At 36.0% G+C, this 22635-nt stretch overlaps 3 protein-coding genes across 3 annotated transcripts in view; 2 read left to right on the plus strand and 1 right to left on the minus strand.

The window, feature by feature from the left end:
- ca12 (carbonic anhydrase XII) overlaps nt 1-9939 on the minus strand; it is a 23238-nt gene extending 13299 nt beyond the window's left edge. Inside the window, exons 1-3 of the mRNA XM_028450132.1 lie at nt 9756-9939; nt 9633-9653; nt 1576-1755 (exon numbers count right to left, since the gene is read on the minus strand). Coding sequence (XP_028305933.1) covers nt 1576-1755; nt 9633-9653; nt 9756-9813 — 259 coding nt within the window. The 5' untranslated portion in view covers nt 9814-9939. The remainder of the gene's footprint in view (nt 1-1575; nt 1756-9632; nt 9654-9755) is intronic.
- A 2273-nt stretch (nt 9940-12212) lies between these two features.
- On the plus strand, nt 12213-16800 carry LOC114465628 (boophilin-G2). Its single transcript, XM_028450774.1, has 6 exons — nt 12213-12339; nt 13035-13226; nt 14695-14871; nt 14969-15013; nt 16112-16190; nt 16272-16800. Exons 1-6 carry the CDS (start codon nt 12276-12278, stop codon nt 16360-16362), a joined length of 648 nt encoding a protein of 215 aa, XP_028306575.1. The 5' UTR covers nt 12213-12275; the 3' UTR covers nt 16363-16800.
- A 4994-nt stretch (nt 16801-21794) lies between these two features.
- usp3 (ubiquitin specific peptidase 3) overlaps nt 21795-22635 on the plus strand; it is a 29035-nt gene continuing 28194 nt past the window's right edge. The window contains exon 1 of the mRNA XM_028449570.1: nt 21795-22266. Coding sequence (XP_028305371.1) covers nt 22173-22266 — 94 coding nt within the window. The 5' untranslated portion in view covers nt 21795-22172. The remainder of the gene's footprint in view (nt 22267-22635) is intronic.

Below are 22635 nucleotides of genomic sequence, written 5' to 3' on the forward strand. Positions count from 1 at the left end.
GAGAAGATCCTCCTGGTATTTTCTTAGGGTTGACCGAAAAATGAAGCTATTTTCAATAAATTCTACAGTGGTGTGAAACATACCACTAAATGTGGATATGTTAGAGCAGTAGTTCTCTACCTTTTTATGCTCAAGTACCCCCTTTCTTTTACTTTTGAACCCAAGTACCCCCTTATGTCCGACTATAACATTTTGCTCACAATTCTGTGAAAAACCAGCTATAGATCATAATGATGGCATGAATGAGTGATAACACACATTTTAAAGAATCACATTTTGTAAATAAGTGGATTTAACAGTATTTAGTGCCTCCTGAATAGATTTATTTCTATTGATTTTATCTTATCTTACTTTATTTTATAAGACTGATCATTGTATTTTCAGTTCATGCTCTCATCAAGATCATTTCTATCATCATTTTGTGTTTTTCTTTTAATGTAATTTAGTGTATTTTGTTGTTGTGTGTCTGTTCTTTTTATTATTCAGTATATTTTCCCCTTATTCTGTGTTTTTGTTGTCGTTGTCGTATTATTTAAATTATTCTATTTCAGCATGTGTGTTTTCGGTTGTTATTTTTGTGTATTTTTTTTGCTGATCTTGTGTATTTTTCTCTCATTTTGTGTGTCTTTGTTGTCGTTTTGTGTGTCGCTGGTAATATTCAGTGTGATTATCATTTTTAACTAAAAATAAACGTGATAAAACCCCATATTTCTAAATGTTTTCATTTGTTAATTTTCCACTTTCTCTGTAGTGCCATCACGTACCCCCATTTGAGAAACACTGTGGTAGGGTATCCCTGGGGTGATTTAGGAAAGTTGCAAAATGAAAAGATTAACTTTCAGTAAAATTTTTTAATAAATTATTTTCCAAATTAGTGATATACTGTTGAGTTTTATATAGAGCAAAATGTAGGATACATTTCAGAGATTTTTTTAAAATACCCTAAAATAAATCTTTGTCAAGTACTTAAAAAAAATAAAAAATAAGATTTGGATTTACCTTTTCAGAAATATTCTTCTTTTCTAAAAATAATGTTAAAACTTAATAAAGAAAACCTATATTACTATTTCTCCGAAAATTCTGAATTTTTTACCAATTGTTTCATGATTATTCAATAAGCACACTGTAAAGTTTTAGTTTGACCGGATTAACACTTTTTAAGAAATGACCAATTTATTAGTGCATCCTTATTTTTCTTCCATATTCAGCTTCCAATATTTCGCATAGGAAACTAACAATTGGTATAGTAATACAGCTCCACCTACTCTCTCAGAATATACAAAAAAATCTGCTATACATACAAAAGTTTGAATGCAAGTATGACGTGCTTTAATGTATACATTTCAGCGTACTGCAAGTATACTAAAGTGTTGCACTTTTAAGTGTATCTCTGATAAGTACATACAATGTAAACTGAAGGTATACTTTTTAATGTTTAGTTTAAAAAAGGTATACTCTAAGCACACTTAAATAGACTTCTTTTTCATAAGGATAGTTATTGTCAAATGTGGGATTTTCGTCTGAATCTTGGTGATATTTCCTAATATTTTAGTGTTTCTATTGTTGAGTACTCACCAGAATGCCCATTATTTCCCAGAGTGAGCTGCTCACTAGGTGAAAGGTTGTAGTTTTGAGCCTCGATTGGACGTAACGTCGGGTCGAACCTCAGGAGCTCAGACTTGATGTCGATGGGAGACTGGAAAGCACCACCACAGTATGGATAATGCTTTGACCAGTAATGCTCCCCATCTGGACCTGTAACAATATTGATTACTAATATAACATTTAGGAAACATGACTGTTATCTGACCTCATCCACAAGCAACATAATTACCCTTCGAGAGGGGAAGTAAATGGTATCTTTGAAGCAGCGAGAGAACATTTTGTTCTCAAAGTTAATGTTAAAACCATGAGAAGCAGAAACATTTTTCAATTCAAGGTTTAGTCCAAGTTGAAGAATGACCTCAATGGGATCAAATGGGTGAGGGGATCTGCAAAACTGCAGTTCCAGTCAAGATGTTGCCATTCTTAATGCGGTCAAAGTTATAAATTAAATTTTTTAAAACTAGTAAAACTGTAAATTTGCAGCAGCATCATGACTAAAGCTGAGGCACATAGATAAACAAACAGCTCGAATATGCTCAGATTGCATTTTATAACAAAGACACATCATAACAAGAAGAAAGTCATCAACATCCCCCGCAAGATTGGTTCCTAAATGTCCTAAATCTAAAAACGTAGATGTATACATAAAAAAATATTATCGCATCAGAATATAAAATTACTATCTTAACGGGTTTCAAAGAAAAGCTGTCCCCTTTGAAGATACCTCAAACATAGTAAAGAAAACAGAAACAAGGGCAATAACTTCGGAAAAAATTATTGCGCACTTCTCATTTTCGAACTCCATCAAGGTATTGATACCCTGAAGCCACACATCAAATTTGGTTATCCTAACGTAAACGATTCAAAGAAAAGCTGTCCCCTGTGAAGATACCTCGAACAGAGTCAAAAAAACGGAACAAGGTCAATAACTCCATAAAAAATAATTGCGCGCTTCTCGTTTTCGAACTCCATCAAGGTATTGATACCCTGAAGCTACACATTGAATTTGGTTATCCTATCTTAAACGATTTCTAAGAAAAGCACAGAAGGACGGAGCTCAAATCTATATCCCCTTTCCACTTTGTTGTGGGGGATAATGAGCAGCACATCCAAACAGAAAACAGGAGCAAATCGAAATCCGTGTACCCTTCGTTCTTTGGTTATTATGTTTTAAAACCAAATCAAAATAACAAATACAAGGTGTGGTTATTTTGTTTACTGACTTAAAACCAAAACAGTAATACAGAAAAATCAAAAACCAGATACACAGCATTTTTTTGTTTTAAGATTAAATATTGTTCTGTTTGTGTGATATTTGGATATTTACAGGAAAACTATGGAGGAGAGCTTCATGTTTTAAGCTCACCAGTACATGAACAGTAACCGGATTGATCTAATCATTTCTTTTTCATCAAACTGATGGTACGTATGAGTAGTGTTCAAAACTAATTTGGACATTGTTAGGTTGAGTGCACATGTTCTCTGTGTGATAAAGAGGAAGTTTCTCTCGTTGAGTATAAGGAGACATGAGAAAGGTCCACAGCTCTGCATGTTTTAAATGGTTCCCTGCAGCAGATGGTTCTTTCTGCAGTCAGATAATGAGCATAAATTGCACATGCAATCAGGTGTTTTAGAGAAAAAAGTCAACTAAAGCAGTGGTTCCCAAACTTTTTAGGCTCAAGTACTCTCATTCTCTTATTTCTGAATCCAAGAATCAGACTACTACTGCTTAGAAAACTATTCAAAAACAACTCTATAATGATGGAATGAACTAGTGATAACACACATTTTAAAGAATCTCATTTTGTAAATAAGTGGAAAGAAACAGTATTTAGTGCAGTGGTTCTCAACCTTTTTTGGATCGTGACCTCATTTTGATAAAGAATTTCTGGTGACACCAAAGACATTTTTTTCTGGAATTAGTTTTTGATCATGTTTGAGCTCATATATTTATTTTTATGTAATTTATCTATATAGCACCTTTCACAGACAGAGGTCACAAAGTGCTTTACATATCAGCTCATTCACACTAACATTCACGCACCAATGGGACAGCTGCCATGCAAGGCGCTAGTCAATGACTGGGAGCAACTTGGGGTTCAGTGTCTTGCCCAAGGACACTTCGACACATAGACCGGGATCGACCCCCAACCTCCCGATCAGAGGATGACCCCTCTACCACCTGAGCTATAGAAATACAGTTGTCTCATTTCCGGTCATCTCACACCAGGGGTGGGGCCAGGACTGACTATTTATTTGTACATTTTCCACCGTCTGTTTCTCTCTCTCTCTCTCAAGTACCCCCTGTATTACCATCGCATACCCCCATTTGAGAAACACTGAACTAAAGGTTTCAGGACAGGAGCCCTCAAGGACCCTTTAGATAGACATAAGCACAACCCAGTCTAAAGACAAAAGACAGGGGACAGCCAGAGAAAGCACATTCTTTTTCTTTAAATGAGAGGTTTCTCTAGGTCTAGAAATGGAAAACAGACATATTTGCCGATTGAATTATGCACCTTGGACAGGGCTCAGCTTTAAGAGTTTGTTTTTCCGCAAAAGCTTTAAAACACATTCTGCAGGAAGACGGTTCCTGGCATCGAGTTGATGATAAAATAATAATTGTATTTAAAAAGAAAGCAAACGAACAGGCTTGGGATGGTCAGTCCAGTGTATTTCTAACTTATTCATTGTCTGTTCAGAATTTATATCCTGCACCATTTGACAGCTGACCATGGTGAAAATGTCATGATGCAGCATGAGGCTTGCCCCCGAACCGACTGTCCAACAAATTTGGATAGGTTACGTAAGACATGCCAAAAGGCATCAAATTAAAGTATGACATTACAGAACACTTATTTGGTTCAAAGTAAAATCTTCTGTGGAAGTAGCTCACTTGACTATCATAAATCTTAAAAACTTGGTTTTGTTTTTATTTATCACCATTTGGTGGCAGTTCTTGGTAGTATATGGCTGGCTGTGGGTGGATTCCTAAAAATAGGGACTGTTTATCTGCAAAAAGGGAATTAAGCTTCGTAAAATGGACACATATATTTAACCCTGCATCAACACAAGGAAAAAAGGAGAAAGAAAACTGCAATCACAATGGCTGACGTTATTTAATTCACTCCTCTTTCACCTTTCACTGTTTGTCCTTTGTCAGAAGAGGGGGGTGATTGTGTGACAGTTAATTATGACTCAGCGGTGTCAAACTGCTACCAAACACACAGAGGACATGACTTTGAAGAAGTTATGATTTCACCCACTGTGCTGTAATTACGTGTAGGCAAACAATAGGGCAGGGATCGGCAACTGTTATCACAGCGAGGGCCACAAAAATGTGATTGTCTGATCCGAGGGCCACATTATCAACATTCATGCCAGTATTAAGAATAACTGGCAAATGAGCATTAACACAGGAAAGAACAAAGGCTTTTTATTTATTGTAGGTTTTTGGTTTTTTGTGTAGTTTTTTTTCTGAGTTTTTAGTCATTTCATGTGTTTTTGGAGTCATTTTCTGTATTTATCTGTCATTCTGGGAGTTGTTGCTGGCATTTTGTGTATTTTATGAATCATATGTGTTTTTGTTATTTCTTGTGTGTTATGTTTGCATTTCGTTTTTTAGTCAATCTGTGCCTTTTTGGATTTTTTTCCGTATTTTTGTCGTTTTGAGTATTTGTTGTCATTTTTATTCAATTGTTAGTGTCATTTTGTATACGTGTTATTGTTTTGTGAGTTTAGGTGGTTGTTTTGCGTGTCTGATGTCCTTTTGCGTATATTATTGGAATCTTTTGTGTTTATGATTCATGTATTTTTGTTGACATTCTGGGGCGGATTCACAAAAATCCGAAATAAAGTGTGGTAATCCAGTTGCGTCCCTAAATCCTTTAGTGATGCAGTTTCCTCACCTGCTGCATAGAATTCGCTAAGATTGCAGAAATCATTAGTTCACGAGCAGAACTGGTGTAGACAGCCCCTATTTAAATGAGCATTTTGCTTGTTTAATGTGGAGACGCCAGTGCGCACAAGCACACTGACATTTGAGGAAGTTACATTTGAGGCAGATGGACTTCTCTGTTTGCTGCCCAAACATTTAATAATGTAGAAAACTAAATAAACATATAAAAACAACAACTTAAAAACCTAATGATATTTTGTCCCCCTAGTTTAGTGTGGGTGCTCCGTCAGGACCTGTAACTTTGCTCTGATCAGTCCATGAAAAATAGGCAGATTTGGACCGAAAGATGATCTACTGACCATAATCCAGTTGGTCTGAGCAGAGCTGTGTCACGCACACACTCATATGTGACCATTGTGCCATCAGTAATCACTACTGCGTAAATTACATCTACTGACATCTGACATTCTGGCCTGACATCAACACAACACAAGGCTTTGACGGTCAAAACATGGAGAGAAAGGCAGACTGGAGCAGTGCGTCCAAAGCTACATTGATCCATGGTCATATCCATCTCTGCGCACAGCGACCATCTGCACCACAGCCACCGGGGCCATAGAGATTAGATTTTTGGCCCGAGCCGGACCCAAAATTTGGGCTGGGTCGGGCTAAGATGTCACGCCTGAGAGTCGGGTTAGGGTCGGGTCGGGCTTCAAGATTTTTTTCATTTATTTATTTATTTTTTTCATCTCTCAATGAACTAAATGCATTGCCTTTTTAGTTTAATTAATACAAAATCTGATCATACTTAACCTATTTTAAATAGACAAGTAGTTGACTACTGAACTCAACAGAAAGTGGGTTCACCTATAGTTTTATTGTTCTAATGTTAATGTTATGATGGTTCCGATTATTGTGTGTTCCTTGAATGCATCTTCGGGCTGAGCTGGAATGTGAGTGGCTGTGAGTGGAATAGGGGGCGGATCAGAGGTGCAGAGGTGAGGAAATGCCCTGTGTGGATGTGAATGAATGAGGGAGCAGCCGATAAGCTTTGACCCGTTTTGTTGTGTTGCCGTCAGTAACCGCCGTTCTATGTAGGAATAAAAAAAACTCAAGCAAGCAAGAAGGTTGTCATCCTTTTCAACGTTCTATGGGACGCTACAATACCTTTTGGGCAGAGCTGCGGTGCGTGTGCGGCCCCTCCGCCTTAGCTACGCGAGGCACCACGCCACCAATCTACTGGCAGCAATACGTTCAATAAAATAATAATTTATGTTGTTTGCTTTGGGCTCGGGCCTACATTTTAAGTTAATTTGTCGGGCTCGGGTTGGGTCGGGCTTTATGCCCGCGGGCCTGGGTCAGGTCGGGCTGGATTTTTTGGGCCCGATCTAACCTCTAAGGGGCCGCATGTCCAGCTCTCTCTCTCTCTCTCTCTCTCTCTCTCTCTCTCTCTCTCTCTCTCTCTCTCTCTCTCTCACACACACACACACAACTGGAGCCTTTTTTCCATCTCTGCTGTATTTTCTGTCAACTGCGTGTTTGTCTGCACCTGTTTCTCAGTTGTACCATTTTTCCATGCTAAAACAATCACCGCAGACAGTTCAAATTTCATGAATCGCAATGCGTCCCCTGCATTCATTTATTTGCATTTCCTCCTCCCTTATTAGCACATTCTTTTACCACTAAACCTTTTGTGAATCTGCCCCTCTGTGTATTTTGCTGTTGTTGTGTGTTTTTGGAGTTATTTTGTGTATTATGTTGGGCTTCATACTACTTCCAATTTCTTGATTTACAATTTTTGGTGGATTTGTCTTTTAGGGCCACACAGAATTAGACTGTGGGCCGCATGTGGCCCCTGGGCCGCCAGTTGCCCATTCCTGCATTGTGTTTTCACCGGTAATTGTCTGTCCGTTTGTGGATGTTTGTTAGCAGGATATCTCAAAAAGTTCCAAACGTATTTAAATAAAATTTGGTGAGCTGATAGACAATGTCAGATGATCCAGTTGGTACTGTAGACACAGTATTCACAACAAGTATTGAAGCATAATGTGGATATTTGGCTGGTTCTACAGCACCACCTGATGGTGACTTCCCCTGGTGGAAATTTGCACCCTGACTATTCTTGTTAATTTCTTTAATTATTTCATTTCATTTTGGCTTCCCATGGAGAAAGACTAAAATGCCAAATTAAATCAGCCAAACCATTTATGAAAGCATATTGTGTAGACCAGTGTTTCTCAAATGGGGGTACGTGTACTCCTAGGAGTATGCGATGGCACTACAGAGGGTACTTGGGAGAGAAAGGAAAATTAACAAATGTGGGGTTAGATAATGTTTTTTATAGTAAAAAATTATAATCATACTAAATCTTATAAAAAAAAAGAGAAAAATATACTGATTAATTTTTTTTTAAAAAACTGACAAACAGCACCAAAATACACAAAATGACACCCAAAATACACACACTGAGAGAGAAAAAAACACTCACTATTACCAGCAACACACAAAACGACAACAGAGACACAATAAATGAGAGAAAAATATACAAGATCACTACACAATACACAAAAATAACAGAGAAACATACAAAACGACATAAGAAACAACCAAACGACACCAAGGACACAAACACTGAGAGAGAATTATTTAAATAATGCCAACAACACACAAAAATGAAAACAAAAACCCACAAAATAAGAGAAAAAATATACTGAACAATAAAAAGAACACAAATAATAACAAAATGACACCAAAAACACACAAAATGATGACAGAAATGATCTTGATTGGAACATGAACTGAAAATACAAGGATCAAAATCTGTTAAATACTTATGACGTAAGAAAATGGTGTGACTGTTAAAATTACATATGTAATGTAGTATATTCATGTTTAAAATACAGCCATAAATTGTATACTTAATTGCCAATATATCCAACAAAGGAAATCTACTGTAATAATTCCCACATCACTGCTGGATTAAAACATAAATAGTATATTTAAGTGCATCAGATTATGTCTTAAGATCAAAAATATTAACCCCACATTTTCTTTTCTAGTTGTCAAAAGCCAATTTTAAAATGTGTATAGCCCACTTGAACTTCTTCAGTCAGCAAAGCATTATTTAAAGAAGTAGTGACACAATGGTGAGAGGATTTGCTGTGAGCACTGTTTATGATAGAAAAGATACACATGGTCCGAGAGGTCCAGCTTAAGGCATCAGCCAAAGTAAACACAGTTCATAAATAAGTAAATGAACTCAAAATGACAGGCTAATATCTGTTTGTGTGGTCAAGTTAGGGTCACTAATATTTTCTAGTAAAGAAGTTGTTGTTGTTTTAAAACAATTCTTATATTCATTAGGGTGCACTAACAGTTTTATCTTAAATAACTTAAATATGCATGAGCTGTGCATTGCTAAGAGAGTAATTTAAAATAAAAAATAAAAAACCATGGGACAAAATTCCGACATTGTCTTGTGGGGTGCCGATTGTAAAGCTGTGCATGCTCAAAATAACCAGCAACTTTTTGCAACATTTAGCAACAGTTTGTGTCAATGAGCTTTAATTTTGGTACTTCTGGTGAATTTGCATATTAGCAAAATATTTAGTTTCACCCGAGGCATTTAACATTTAGATTTAACATTTAACATTTAGATTTAGCATTTAGATTTAGCATTTAGATTTAACTTTTAAATTTAAATACAATATTTCGATTTTGATTTAACATTCAACATTTAGATTTAACATTGAATATTTACATTTAACATTTATAATTAACCTTTAGCATTTAGATTTAACTTGTATATTTAAATGTGACATTTATATTTAACATTAAATTTTTACGAGAAAAAAATCACAAATTTCACAAATATTGCTGTAAATCTGGTCAAAAGTAAAGTAAAAAAAAAAAAATCACATACATTTTTTAAACGTGGTTTGTTGGTAAATGTTGCAAAAAGCTGTTGCTGTTTATTTTAGTATGCACAACTTTACAATCGGCGCCCCAAATTATCTTGGCATTATATAAAAAAAAAGAATAACATTTACATTTGGTTAATTTAGTTGGCCAATAATAACTTAAAAAGAATTGTTTTGCTATACAATTTATTAGAATAAATCAGACTTACCGCTGTATGTCCATTTGGCACCTAAAACAGACACAAATAACTTTTTAAGGATTTATTTAAATTTATATTTAAATGATATTATTTTTGTTTTATCTGTATAAATGACTTAATTGAAGCGCTTACCGTGCAGGGAGTTGAAAACTGAAAGCATTAGTAAAAAGATGGCAGTGAATCTGAGCATGATGCAGATCCTGGTGAAGGAAGAGCCTCGCGTTCACAGCAGAACCACCGGAGAAGCGCCACGGATCAGCCTTTTTATGCCCATGTTGTTATTGTAGCACCCTGTGACGTCACACACACGCAACAGAACCAGCCTCCGGGGGTCATCGCCGGAAAGTGACAGCACAACAGCGGCGGTTACGCCCCGGGTTCGGGGTCCCACCATGGGCCGACAGGTGGGAGTAGAGGGACCTGCAGGTGGAGCAGGTGGAGCCTCTATCTGCACTACTTCAAAACACCAGAGGTGGCAAAAGCACTGATAAATCCTACTCAAATAGGCCAAATGCGGCCCTTTAGAGCAGTGGTTCCCAACCAGGGGTACGTGTACCCCTAGGGGTACTTGAACACATTGCAGGGGGTACTTGGAAACATTGATGAATCAATTTCCAACATGCTGAGTCATTTTTAAGCCTATTTCAGACACTGTACAACAGCTTTTTCACCCGTTTACAATAAACTGCATTCATGAAATAAACAATGTTGTGGCCTTAATATCCTACTAAATTGTTACTAACATGGTATGCACATAAAAAGGAGGTAAATATATTCTCTGCTGTACAATAATTGTAATGCACAAAATTGATATTTAGCGAGCGTTAAACGTACAGGTTGATATTTTCAAGCAATGAACAACATGTAAATAAAAGAAGAAAGGTTTCTAAATTGGAGTGGCAAAGGGGTTCTTGGGAAACACTGCTTTAGAACATTTTATTCAGTCCACAAGAGAAAACAAAAATGACAGAGAAAAGATGAATTATTGTGTAAATTACTAAATAATCCAGTTGCAGATATTTCAAATTCATCATTCATTTCATGAAACTCTACAGTGTTTTTTGTATTTTCCCTTTGTTTATATCACATAAATTCAGTCGTTTTTAATCGCAAATTGTGGAAAGAACTCTCAATTTTTTCCACAAATCTTGCAATTTCTCGCTATCAATTCCACAAATTTACTCTAAATTACACAAAAATTGGTAACAAAATCAAGAATTTTTGAAGTGAACTGAACGGATATTTAAAACTAGGGATCAATAAGGTTAAAGTTGTTTTCCCCCCCCTGTCTAAAATCTGTGCCCCACTTGAGATCAAACGGGTCCATATTTGGCCCCTGAACTAAAATGACCCCTGTGTGTTAAATGATTTTAAGACCATATTGTATCAAGTGGATTCCATCATTGTCATTAACCCTTTCACATCACTGGAGAGCCAAAGACCCTTGTATGAAAGCTATTGCTAGGTAACCAAATCATTCAGGATGATTAGTTAAATTGTTTCATAGTTGAAATATTAGCTAACTAGCTGATCACATACAGTTAGGATGAAGTTAGGAGTTCCCTTACGAAAAATAAGTCTATTTAAGTGTGCTTAGAGTATACTTATTTTAAACTAAAAATTAACAAGTATACTTTCAGTTTACATTTTATGTACTTATCAGAGATACACTTAAAAGTGCATCACTTCAGTATACTTGCTGTACACTGAAATGTATACATTGAAGTACAAGTATATTTACTTCCTACTTGCATTAAAACTTTTGATATACTTACAAGTATTTAAATTACCTTTAAGTATATTCAGCTTGTGAATGTGCAGAATTTAGTGATTGCAGCCTAATAAGTACCTTTCTCCCCACATTCATAATGACTTTATAGCAATAAAATGCAACATAAAATGCAACACAGAAAAACAAAACAAAACAAAAAAAAAACACAGGTTTTTGGTCGGACAAGTCTACGTTAAATAAAGTTAAAAGTATATTACCGTGTATATTATGACAAAAAGTGCTCATTTAAATGAAAGTGGGTTTGATTCTAGTATACTAATTTTAGTATAGCATTCGTATACCTACTGTATAAGTTTACTTGCAGTATGAAATAAAGTTTTTGGTAAACTAAAATTGGGCCAATTTAGTCCCAAGAAGTATTGAAATAGTACATTTTGTGTACTTGGTACCTAAAAGTATACCGAGCAAAATACACCTAAACTATACTTAAGTATACTTAGTATAATGCACTTTAGGTATATTTCTTTTTAGAAAGGCTTGTTTTTACGTCGCCTTCCAGGTTCTTCAGCTTTAAAGCTTTAGACTTCAGCGTGCTCCATATCATGGCAAATAAAAATTGAGAATATAGATGTTGTCTTACAACGTGGCTCAGCAGCACTAGTGCATTATGTGCAGGCAGATTTAGCAAATACCAAACATAGTACAAAGAAAAATAAGCCATATTCTTGTTTTTGACCTGTCTTATTGTTAACCTTAATGGGGAAGTGGGCAATGATGCAGGAACTGTGCACTCATCATTAGTTTCGATTAACAATGCAACCATGAGGCAGATTCCAAAGGTCAACAGCATATACCCACTCCCACTGTAGTTTACAACCCGCGGTCACTCCTGGGAGGACCGCACCACGAGAAGCAGCAAGATGAAGCACCTTCTGCTCCTGGGGATTGTGTTTTCGGTGCTCCAAATTACCTATTCAGTTCCAGGTACGAGCAATGATTTCTATTTTATTTTAAAGAAAAAACTCTCAATTGGTATTGTGTATTTTTTTGGTGAAAATGATATGATTAAAACTTGTTTTCTGACTGTGATTCGACTTGCAACTGACGCCAGTGTATAACTGTAATGAAACTCATACTTTGAATTATTATTTACGCGTTGCCTAAATTGTGCTTAGCTGACTGGACAGCCTCTGCCTCTGTAATTCTGATCATTAAACTGGCTGAGATCATTACTGTCTGAGACCAATTGTTAGGAACAGACAATACGCCATTCTGCAAAAGGTTTATCTAAAAAAAAAACAGCAGTGCAACAGACTAGACCATCTGTAGAAAGGTTTGCATGGACCAAAAAACAATAATTTTGATAATGAAGCTCACATTTTCCCTCCAAAATCAACTGTTCTTTGGTTAAAATAACCGTTTGCATCTACTTCTCTTGTGTAAAGCCAATGGAGGGGGGGAGCTGACACTCCGCCATAAATGACACTTTTTTATTACCACCATAAAAACCAGGAGTGGGTGAGGTTAGTTAACCATTTGTCAGATACCGGTTGATGATTTGTTAAAACTGATATGATGATAAGTAGCATTAATCTGATACCCCTATTGGGTCAAAGTAAGTTGCAAACCTCGGTATCGTCGTAATGCTTCTTCTGATGTTACGTTTTGTCATCCAACAGCTTTCTGTTTTTTGAAACATGACGAAGGTCAAGGCCTGAAGTTCAACTTTGCCTCGTATTATGACCCAGAGAAAGACCAGTGTTACCCCTTCATATATAAAGGTGAAGGAGGAAACGACAATCGTTTCGAACATGAAAGAGATTGCATCAGAAACTGCTCGCAGCGAGCAGAGGAGATCTACCCCATGGATGGTAAGAGGATCCTTCTCGCATCAAATACCATTTGTAGTAATTATCTAAGATTTACAACTACAAGCCCAAAATAATGCAAGGAAGAATAAAGGAATAGAGGTAGAGGAGAATGAATGATGGTGCTTTTTTTTTTCTTTGGCTCGATAAGGACTTTGGAGCATGAGTAGGTGGATGATCAGGTGTTTTATGGCCTAAAGAGCTGCACAAGATCTACATAATCATAAACTCTGCTTGACTGCAGCTCTGTGTGCTCCACTATGATGTGTTGACTATAAGAGATATGCCAATATGCCACCAAGTGGTAAAACAACAGGAACAAGAAAAGATTTGAAACCATTTTAATGAGCTTTTATTTAGCCAGGAGAACCACATTGAGATTAATAATCTCTTTTACTAGTGTGTCCTGGCAGCAGCACATAAAGCAAGTTTACAGTGTCAAAATAATACTACAATGTACAAAATGCATAGCACAGAAGTACAAGTACGTGAAAAACAATAAAAAGTACAGTCACAGAGTAAAAGCTTATGAAAGATAAAACTATAAAAGCCACTAAAAAGTTAAAAATAAGTTAGCTAAAGCAAGAAAAGGGTGAAGTTTTTGTTTCCAGGTGCTGTAAAATGGCCCTAAACTCTCCCAGTGAGACCAACTCTGTGAGTTTAAAACAATAAATGGGTTGTGGTTTTTTATCAGAGGTGTAAAGAGTTCTCGTATATCCTACTCAAGTAGAAGTACTCTTACTTGATTGAAATCGTACAAGTACAAGTAAGTCATAAATAAAATACTAGAGTACAAGTAAAATTGTACGGTAGCTCAATTCATTAGTACTCAAAGTACAAATTATTAGTTACTTTCACCCCCAATGCAAAGTACACATAGCCAGAGGTGTAGAGAGTACTGATATAACCTACTCAAGTACAAGTACAAGTAAGTCACACATTAATTACTCAAGTACAAATAAAAAGTAGCTCAATTAAATAGTACTCAAAGTAAAAGTTACTATTTACTTTCCCCCCCATGTTTATTTTTTGATAATAAATCTTGCATACAGTAAATATTGTGTATAAAACTTAAAAAGGAAAAGACCAAATCAACAAACATTGTAATATAATTGGTTGGTTAAGATGTGATGCATTTAACTGTTGTTCAGTTATTTCTTTTTTTTTTTTGTAGTTTCACAATTTCCGTTGATCAATTAAAACCAAAAAAAAAAGAAAAAAAAAAAGATTACTCAGTAACAGTTGGGTATAGAAATGTAATGAATTATTTAACTTAAAAAATTAAAAAAAAGTACTTAAGTACAAGTAAAATTACTGATTTAGAAATGTAAAAAGTACAAGTACCCATAAAAGCAACTTTCTTAATACGTTACTTTCACCTCTGATTTTTATCATCACTGTAATTAATAAAGTGTGATTTGGGCTCAATATAAAGGCCATAACAGTAACATATGTTTTTTTTCATATACAGCATCCAAAGTTTGCTACTTGAAAAAGGACATGGGCGGTTGTGAGAGCAGAATTTTGAGGTACTACTACGACCCAATTCATGACAAATGCAAAAAGTTCCTATACACCGGATGTATTGGGAATGGGAACCGATTTACCGACTACGAAAGCTGCAACGCAACCTGTGACGGCATCCATGGTGATTATTTTTCTTTTCTTCTTCTCTGCATATTTCATATTATTTGTGTATGATTTATAGATTTATGGAGCTTCACTGTAAATGCTTTTGATTTCAGAGGATGGTGATGAGGAAGAAGAAGATGAGCCGGATACTCCCATTGGTCAGTAGATACACTGTGATCTCAGAAATCATGAGAGAAATGTGTGAATACTTTGTGTTTGGCTCAGACTGGGTACCACAAAGAGTTTCAATTCTAAATATGGGGTGCTGAATGTAAAAACTCGGTCACTGTTTCATAGCTGAAATATTTTGAACTTTTAGGACATTTTTCTTTCATTTTAGGCAGATATTCATGTAAAATAGTATGTTCTATATCATGGGTAAAAATGTGTAGACGTGAAAAATAAATCTAAATGTAAATGTTAAATCTAAATGTGAATGTTAAATATAACTGTGAATGTTAAATCTAAATGTTAAATGTAAATGTAAATGTAAATCTAAATGTTAAATGTAAATCTAAATGTTAAATGTAAATCTAAATGTTAAATGTAAATCTAAATGTTAAATGTAAATCTAAATGTTAAATCGGTCGCACATTTGCAGATTTAAAATTTGAGACAGAAATTCATAGAAAATAGCATGTTCTATATCACAGTTAAAAAATGTGTACACATGAAAAATAAATCATAAATCTAAATGTAAATGTTCAATCTAAATGTGATAATTAAATCTAAATGTGAAAGTTAAATCTAAATGTGAAAGTTAAATCTAAATGTGAATGTTAAATCTAAATGTTAAATCTAAATGTGAAATCCAAATGTTAAATGTGAAATCAAATATGTTAAATGTAAATCTAAATGTTAAACGTAAATCTAAATGTTAAATTGGTCGCACATTTGGAGATTTAAGATTTGGAATTAACATGTCGATTTAGATTCAACTTTTAGATTTAACTGAAACATTTAGATTCATTTTTCATGTTTAAACATTTCTAACATTGATATAAAACATGCTGTTTAAAATGAATTTGTCTCAAATGAAAAAGGAATTAGCTAAATGTGAGGAAAGTGAGCTAAATGTTCCAAATATGTCGGCTATTAAACAGTGACCGAGTTTCTACATTCGGCACCCCATATCTGAAAGCCTGAATGTGTAAAAGTTTGAGAGATTTGTGTGCATATTATGGGAAACAAATAGTAAAATACTTATTTTATTAACTCAGCTCCTGACTGTTTAAAACTGTTCTTGTGTTTCACAGCAATCATCTGTGGAGTGTTGATAGGTATCGTAGTGTTTGCCGTCATCATAACTGTGATTGTCCTGACTGTTCAGTCACAGTAAGTTCTGTTTTTCATCGCTGCTGATTTATCTTTATATTTCGATCCTACAACTCATTTTTGACACTTGTTGTGTTATAGGAAAAAGAAGTCGAAGAAGAAGGGCGCTGGGAAAAGTAAAGACCACCAGTCTGACTCTCCTCTCCAGGACAGGGAAATAGAAATGTCATAGAAACTCCCTCAGCAGTGGCACAGATGGCTTTTATTGCTTGTGATCTTTTTGTTTTTGTTTTTTTTTTTTTTTTTTTTTGGGGGGGGGGGCAACCATTAAGCTGAAACCAAACATATCATGACTGTCAATATATGCAAGTTTAACTTGATTTTTCTCACAGACATATAAGATAGCTACTGCATTTTTCTCATTATGTTCTGCCCTTTTTTTATTATCTGTCTTAAATGAAACATGAAGTTTTCATAATGTTATTTTTATTAAAGTTTTCTTCAACACTTGGGTACTAATTTGAAGTAAATCTAAAACAGATTTTTAAAAAATCATTCATATTGTAATGCCACATTTTGACAAACTAAGTTTTTATTGTGGTGAGCAGACACATTTTTTATTCTACGGTATTTCTCTTCTTACAATTATATCCAACCTCTGTGTCACAAAGTTGGTGTTTAATATATTTATTGCATTTTCTGAAAAACATTGAAACAGTGACCCACCCCACACTGAAACATCTTAAATCCCATTGTCACATAGAGAAAAGTTTAAAAAAAAAAAGGAATAGTTTATTCTCCAAAAAAACATGATTATAATATACATTGCAATAAATAACTTTACAATAATAAGCTGTTGTATTCATATAAATTAGCAAGCTGGCCATGACAATCATATATTTTTTTTATCATTGGTCGATTTTTTTTTATTTTTATCAATGGTTAACTGATGTGATGTTTTAAGCATTTTTAAAAATCAGCACACAGTATGTAGCAGTTACGTACTGACATTGTTTTACTACAGAAGCTTATTGCATTCACAAAAGTTTCTGTTATTATGAGAAAAGTTTCTGTTTTTATTAGTAAAGATTCTGTTTTTACGAGTAAAATAAATCCTGTTTTTATGAATAAAGTTTCTGTTTTCATGAGTGAAATAAATCCAGTTTTTCCAAGAAAAAAATAAATCATGTTTTTAAGAGTAAAAAGAAGAGCATGTAAAAGAGACGCCACTTTGGAAAGCCTACGCATGGCGCAGCGTTCAGCATCAAGCTGTGATCATCTGTAGTAGGAGACTGTCATGAAAATAGAAACTTTACTCATAAAAATGGGATTTATTTTACTCGTAAAAACGGAAACTTTACTCATAAAAACAGAAACTACTCATAAAAACCGGATTTATTTTACTCGTAAAAACGGAAACTTTACTCATAAAAACAGGATTTATTTTACTTGTAAAAACAGAAACTTTACTCATAAAAACTGGATTTATTTTACTCGTAAAAACGGAAACTTTACTCATAAAAACAGGATTTATTTTACTCATAAAAACAGAAAGTTTACTCATAAAAACAGGATTTATTTTACTCATAAAAACAGAAACTTTACTCATAAAAACGGGATTTATTTTACTCATAAAAACAGAAACTTTACTCATAAAACAGGATTTATTTTACGCGTAAAAACAGAAACTTTACACATAAAAACAGGATTTAAATTTTGCTCGTAAAAATGGAAACTTTACTCGTAAAAACAGGATTTATTTTACTCATGAAAACAGAAACTTTACTCATAAAAACAGGATTTATTTTACTCATAAAAATGGAAACTTTACTCATAAAAACAGGATTTATTTTACTCATAAAAACAAAAACTTTACTCATAAAACATGATTTATTTTACATAAAAATGGAAACTTTACTAATAAAAACAGAATTTATAAATAGAATTTATTTTTCTCATAAAAACAGAAACTTTACTCATAAAAACAGAGACTTTTTTATTCAAGTGAATGCAATAAGCTTCTGTATCTTACTACTACTACTGCTACTACTACTACTAATTATTATTATTATTATTATTATTATTGTCCTTTGGTTATTTAAGTAAGAAATTGTAAAAAAAAAAAAAAAAAAAAAAAAAAAAAAGCTACATTACAGTATTGCTGACAGCACTCAATTGTCTAATTTTTCAGCCTAAAGTGATGGGGAGAGATTTGCCTAAAAATAATTCACAAATAGATCCATGATTTTTACATGTGGAAATATTTGTGGATCTGAAAAATACATGTGAAAATTGTGGATCTATTTGTGAATATTGTTTTGATATACCCTATCACAACAAAACAAGATTCTCAAGATAATATCATACACACAAAACATTTAAACTAATATTACAATTTTTACAATATACATTCAATATATATTCTATACAAGTTTTATATATACAGTTTATACATGCAGATCAAACATATATACATGCATACGCACATACATACATATATATATAAAAAAAAAACCCTTCCTCACCCTCCGCGGGCGGTCTCTTTTTTCCTCCAAGCTCGGGTCCTCTACCAGAGGCCTGGGAGCTTGAGGGTTCTGCGCAGTATCTTTGCTGTTCCTAGAACTGCACTTTTCTGGACCGAGATGTCTGATGTATTTCCTGGGATCTGCTGGAGCCACTCCTCCAGTTTGGAGGGTCACTGCCCCGAGTGCCCCAGTGACCACGGGCACCACTGATGCCTTCACCCTCCAGGTTTTCTCCAACTCTTCTCTGAGCCCCTGGGATTTCTCTAGTTTCTCGTGTTCCTTTTTCCTGATGTTGAAGTCGCTTGGTATTGCTATATCGACCACAACGGCTTTCCTCTGCTCTTTGTCCACCACCACAATGTCTGGTTGGTTAGCCATTACCATTCTGTCCGTCTGTATCTGGAAGTCCCACAGGATCTTGGCTCGGTCATTCTCTACCACCTTTGGAGGTGTTTCCCACTTTGACCTTGGGGTTTCCAGCCCATACTCTGCACAGATGTTCCTGTACACTATACCAGTCACTTGGTTATGGCGCTCCATGTAAGCTTTCCCTGCCAGCATCTTACACCCTGCAGTTATGTTTTGGATTGTCTCATTGGCCTCTTTGCACAGTCTACACCTGGGGTCTTGTCTGGTGTGATAGATCTGGGCCTCTATTGCTCTGGTGCTCAAGGCCTGCTCCTGTGTAGCCATGATGAGTGCCTCTGTGCTGTCCTTTAGTCCGGCTCTGTCTAGCCATTGGTAGGATTTCTTGATATCCGCCACTTCAGTTATGTTTCGGTGGTACATCCCGTGCAGGGGCTTGTCCTCCCAGGACGGAACCTCCAGCACCTCATCTTCTGTTCCCCATTGTCTGAGACATTCACTGAGTACGTCATCTGTTGGAGCCTTGTCCTTGATGTACTTATGGATCTTGGATGCTTCATCCTGGATAGTGGCTCTCACACTCACTAGTCCTCTGCCTCCTTCCTTCCGGCTAGCGTACAGTCTCAGAGTGCTGGATTTGGGGTGGAACCCTCCGTGCATGGTTAGGAGCTTTCGCGTCTTAACATCTGTGGTCTGTATCTCATCCTTTGGCCAGTTTATTATTCCTGCAGGGTATCTGATTACTGGCAGGGCATAGCTGTTTATTGCCCGGGACTTGTTCTTGCCATTGAGCTGGCTTCTTAGGACCTGCCGTACTCGTTGGAGGTATTTGGCCGTAGCCACTTTCCTTGTCACCTCTTCGAGGTTGCCATTTGCTTGTGGGATTCCGAGGTACTTGTAACTGTCCTCAATGTCTGCTATTGTTCCTTCTGTGAGTGAGACCCCTTCTGTGTGGACTACCTTCCCTCTCTTAGTCACCATCCGACCACATTTCTCTAATCCGAATGACATCCCAATGTCTGCATTGTATATCCGGGTGGTATGGATCAGTGAGTCGATGTCTCCCTCATTCTTAGCGTACAGCTTGATGTCATCCATGTAGAGGAGGTGACTGATGGTGTCCCCGTTCCTGAGTCGGTATCCATAGCCAGTCTTGTTGATTATCGGGCTGAGGGGGTTCATTTATATATATATATATATACATTAGGGATGTAACGATTAATCGTAAGGCAGTTAAAAATCGATTCATAGTTATCACGGTTGATATCGATTTTCTGAAAATTGAATCGCAGTACTTTTTTTAATCAGCAGAGGGCGCTATCCACAAGTGTAGGCGGCGGGCGGAGTCTGCTAATACTTTCTTTCTGGCCGCCTTCTACTCTTAAATATGTTTATAAAAGATTCATTACCCCTTAAGCACCGAAATAATATCTGTAATATTACTTGAATATCTGTAAAAGTCACGTTTTTCTATTAGCTCTGTCTGCTAGCATAGCTTCTCTTCTTCACTGAAAGATATCTGCATGCCAACCGACCACTGGGTTACCAGCGCCCTCTGCTGGTCCAAACAAATATGACGTAAATCAGTGCAATCACGTTTTGTTTTTTTTTTAAAGTACAATTGTTAAAGCACAAAATACATTTTCAGTTGCACTTTTAAAAGAAAAAGAACTATTATGCAGTTTTGCATTGCTTATTATAGAACCAGAATTTAAATGAATAGGCTTCATTTTTATTTGTATTATTCCTTTATTTATTTCATTCAAGATTTATTTTTAGTTAAATTGCATTCTTTTTAAATAGTTTATCAAGGAATTCTTTTGACAATGAAAAATAAAAGGAAAATAATACAGTATTTTCTAGTTTTTTTCCCAAAAAAAAAAATTTGTCTACAGTCCCATTTTGTAAAATAAATCGTGAGAGAATCGTATCGTGAACCCAGTATCGTGAATCGAATCGTATCGGGAGTTGAGTGAATCGTTACATCCCTAATATACATACATTTTATCAATTCAATTTAGGCAATATTTAAATTAATAATATTCTCTATCACAATATACTTTTTATTATGTTAGTTATTAAGTGTTAATATATTTTATACCATTAAATACATATTGTATTGTATTGCTGTCCTAGGTAAAATTGCTGCTCTTCTTTCTTATTCTTACTGATATATGTCTTAAGAAACTTTTTTAAGACATTTAATAGACAAACACACAGGACAAGACAACATTATTTTCTATTTAGTTTCTGTCCAAATTGTGTTTCTAAGCAAACAGTTAAAAAGATTTGAAACTAACCCGGAAGTGTTGACGTGTACTCTCCGTGTTCGCTATCGTTCGACCAGCTCACATGGACAAGACATAAATAGACGCTGCATTGTCTGGGGCTGCCGAATGGAGCCACGTGCCCATGCGGCGGCCATCTTGGTACAGGCCAGTGTCTCCTACAGCACATTGGGAATTAAGTGTTTCTCTCAATTGTCAACATTTATTCACGCATGTTGTTTGTAACCAATATCAAACTTGGTCAACGAACAGACACTGTAAGTGTGGAGTGAAAGAATAATGCCTTAATTCTGTAAAGCGACTTTGAGTGTAATGATAAAACGCTATATAAAATCCAATGCATTCTTCTTCTTCTTCTTTTTCTTCTTCTTCTTCTTCGTCACCTAAACTGGCCAATGAGGGGCGCTGCGTCTGAATACACCGGCCATTATATTTGACCCCAACCCTGATGTACAGCACTACCGCCTCTACAAGCCCTGTACCAAGATGGCGGCGCTTTAAGGACGTCTCTTCTGTTTTTGTTCATCACGTCTATGCCCGCACTCATAGTGATGAATATTCATGTGACCACACAGGCCGGTGGAGTTGGCGTCACTTCCTCGGGTTGTTTCCAGTTGTTGTTGTAAAGAGCGAACAACACAACACACCGAGATACCGACTTTTCTCCTGTTTTTACTGAAAGTCCGACGGACGCGGACGGTTTGAGCCTCCGGGCTGTGCTCTGCAGTGAAACCCGGTTAGCACGAGCCACCGGGGGCGGTCAGCTGAGTCACGAGGACGAGTTGTTCTCCATCCGCATCGCCCGCTAACGTTAGCGTGCCGCTAGTTGGCTTTAATTGGCCTTTCCATTGTTAAGTGGAGTGATGGAGTGTCCTCATCTGAACTCCTCCACTGTGAGCGGGGCCATGGACTCCTCCAGGCTGCCTAACGGGGCTCCATCGTCCTGGTGCTGCAGTGGTGAGCCACTCAGACACGGTTCATATTCCCTTTGTTACCAACACATTACACTAGAGTACTAAAGAGAGCTGTGAACAGAATAATTTTAGTTTAATCTGAGTTGTTAAATACATTATTACATACAATGTATCTTGGATCTTCTAAAGCAGTGGTCATCAACATGCTGCCCGCGGGCACCAGGTAGCCCGCATGGACCACGTGAGGTGCCCTCCGGCCTTCTGGAGGTCTGCTCTCGTCACCAATGAGCTCCATCTAAAATCTGTTTTTAATCAAACACACAGATAAATACAGATGAAAGATGTAGTCAGAGGCTTAGTATAGTTACACACTGCTGCACTTTATACGTTTTTGTATTAAATTAACCATCTT

Source organism: Gouania willdenowi, chromosome 6 (genome assembly GCF_900634775.1).
Source record: "Gouania willdenowi chromosome 6, fGouWil2.1, whole genome shotgun sequence".
In the NCBI taxonomy this organism is placed as follows: Eukaryota; Metazoa; Chordata; class Actinopteri; order Blenniiformes; family Gobiesocidae; genus Gouania; species Gouania willdenowi.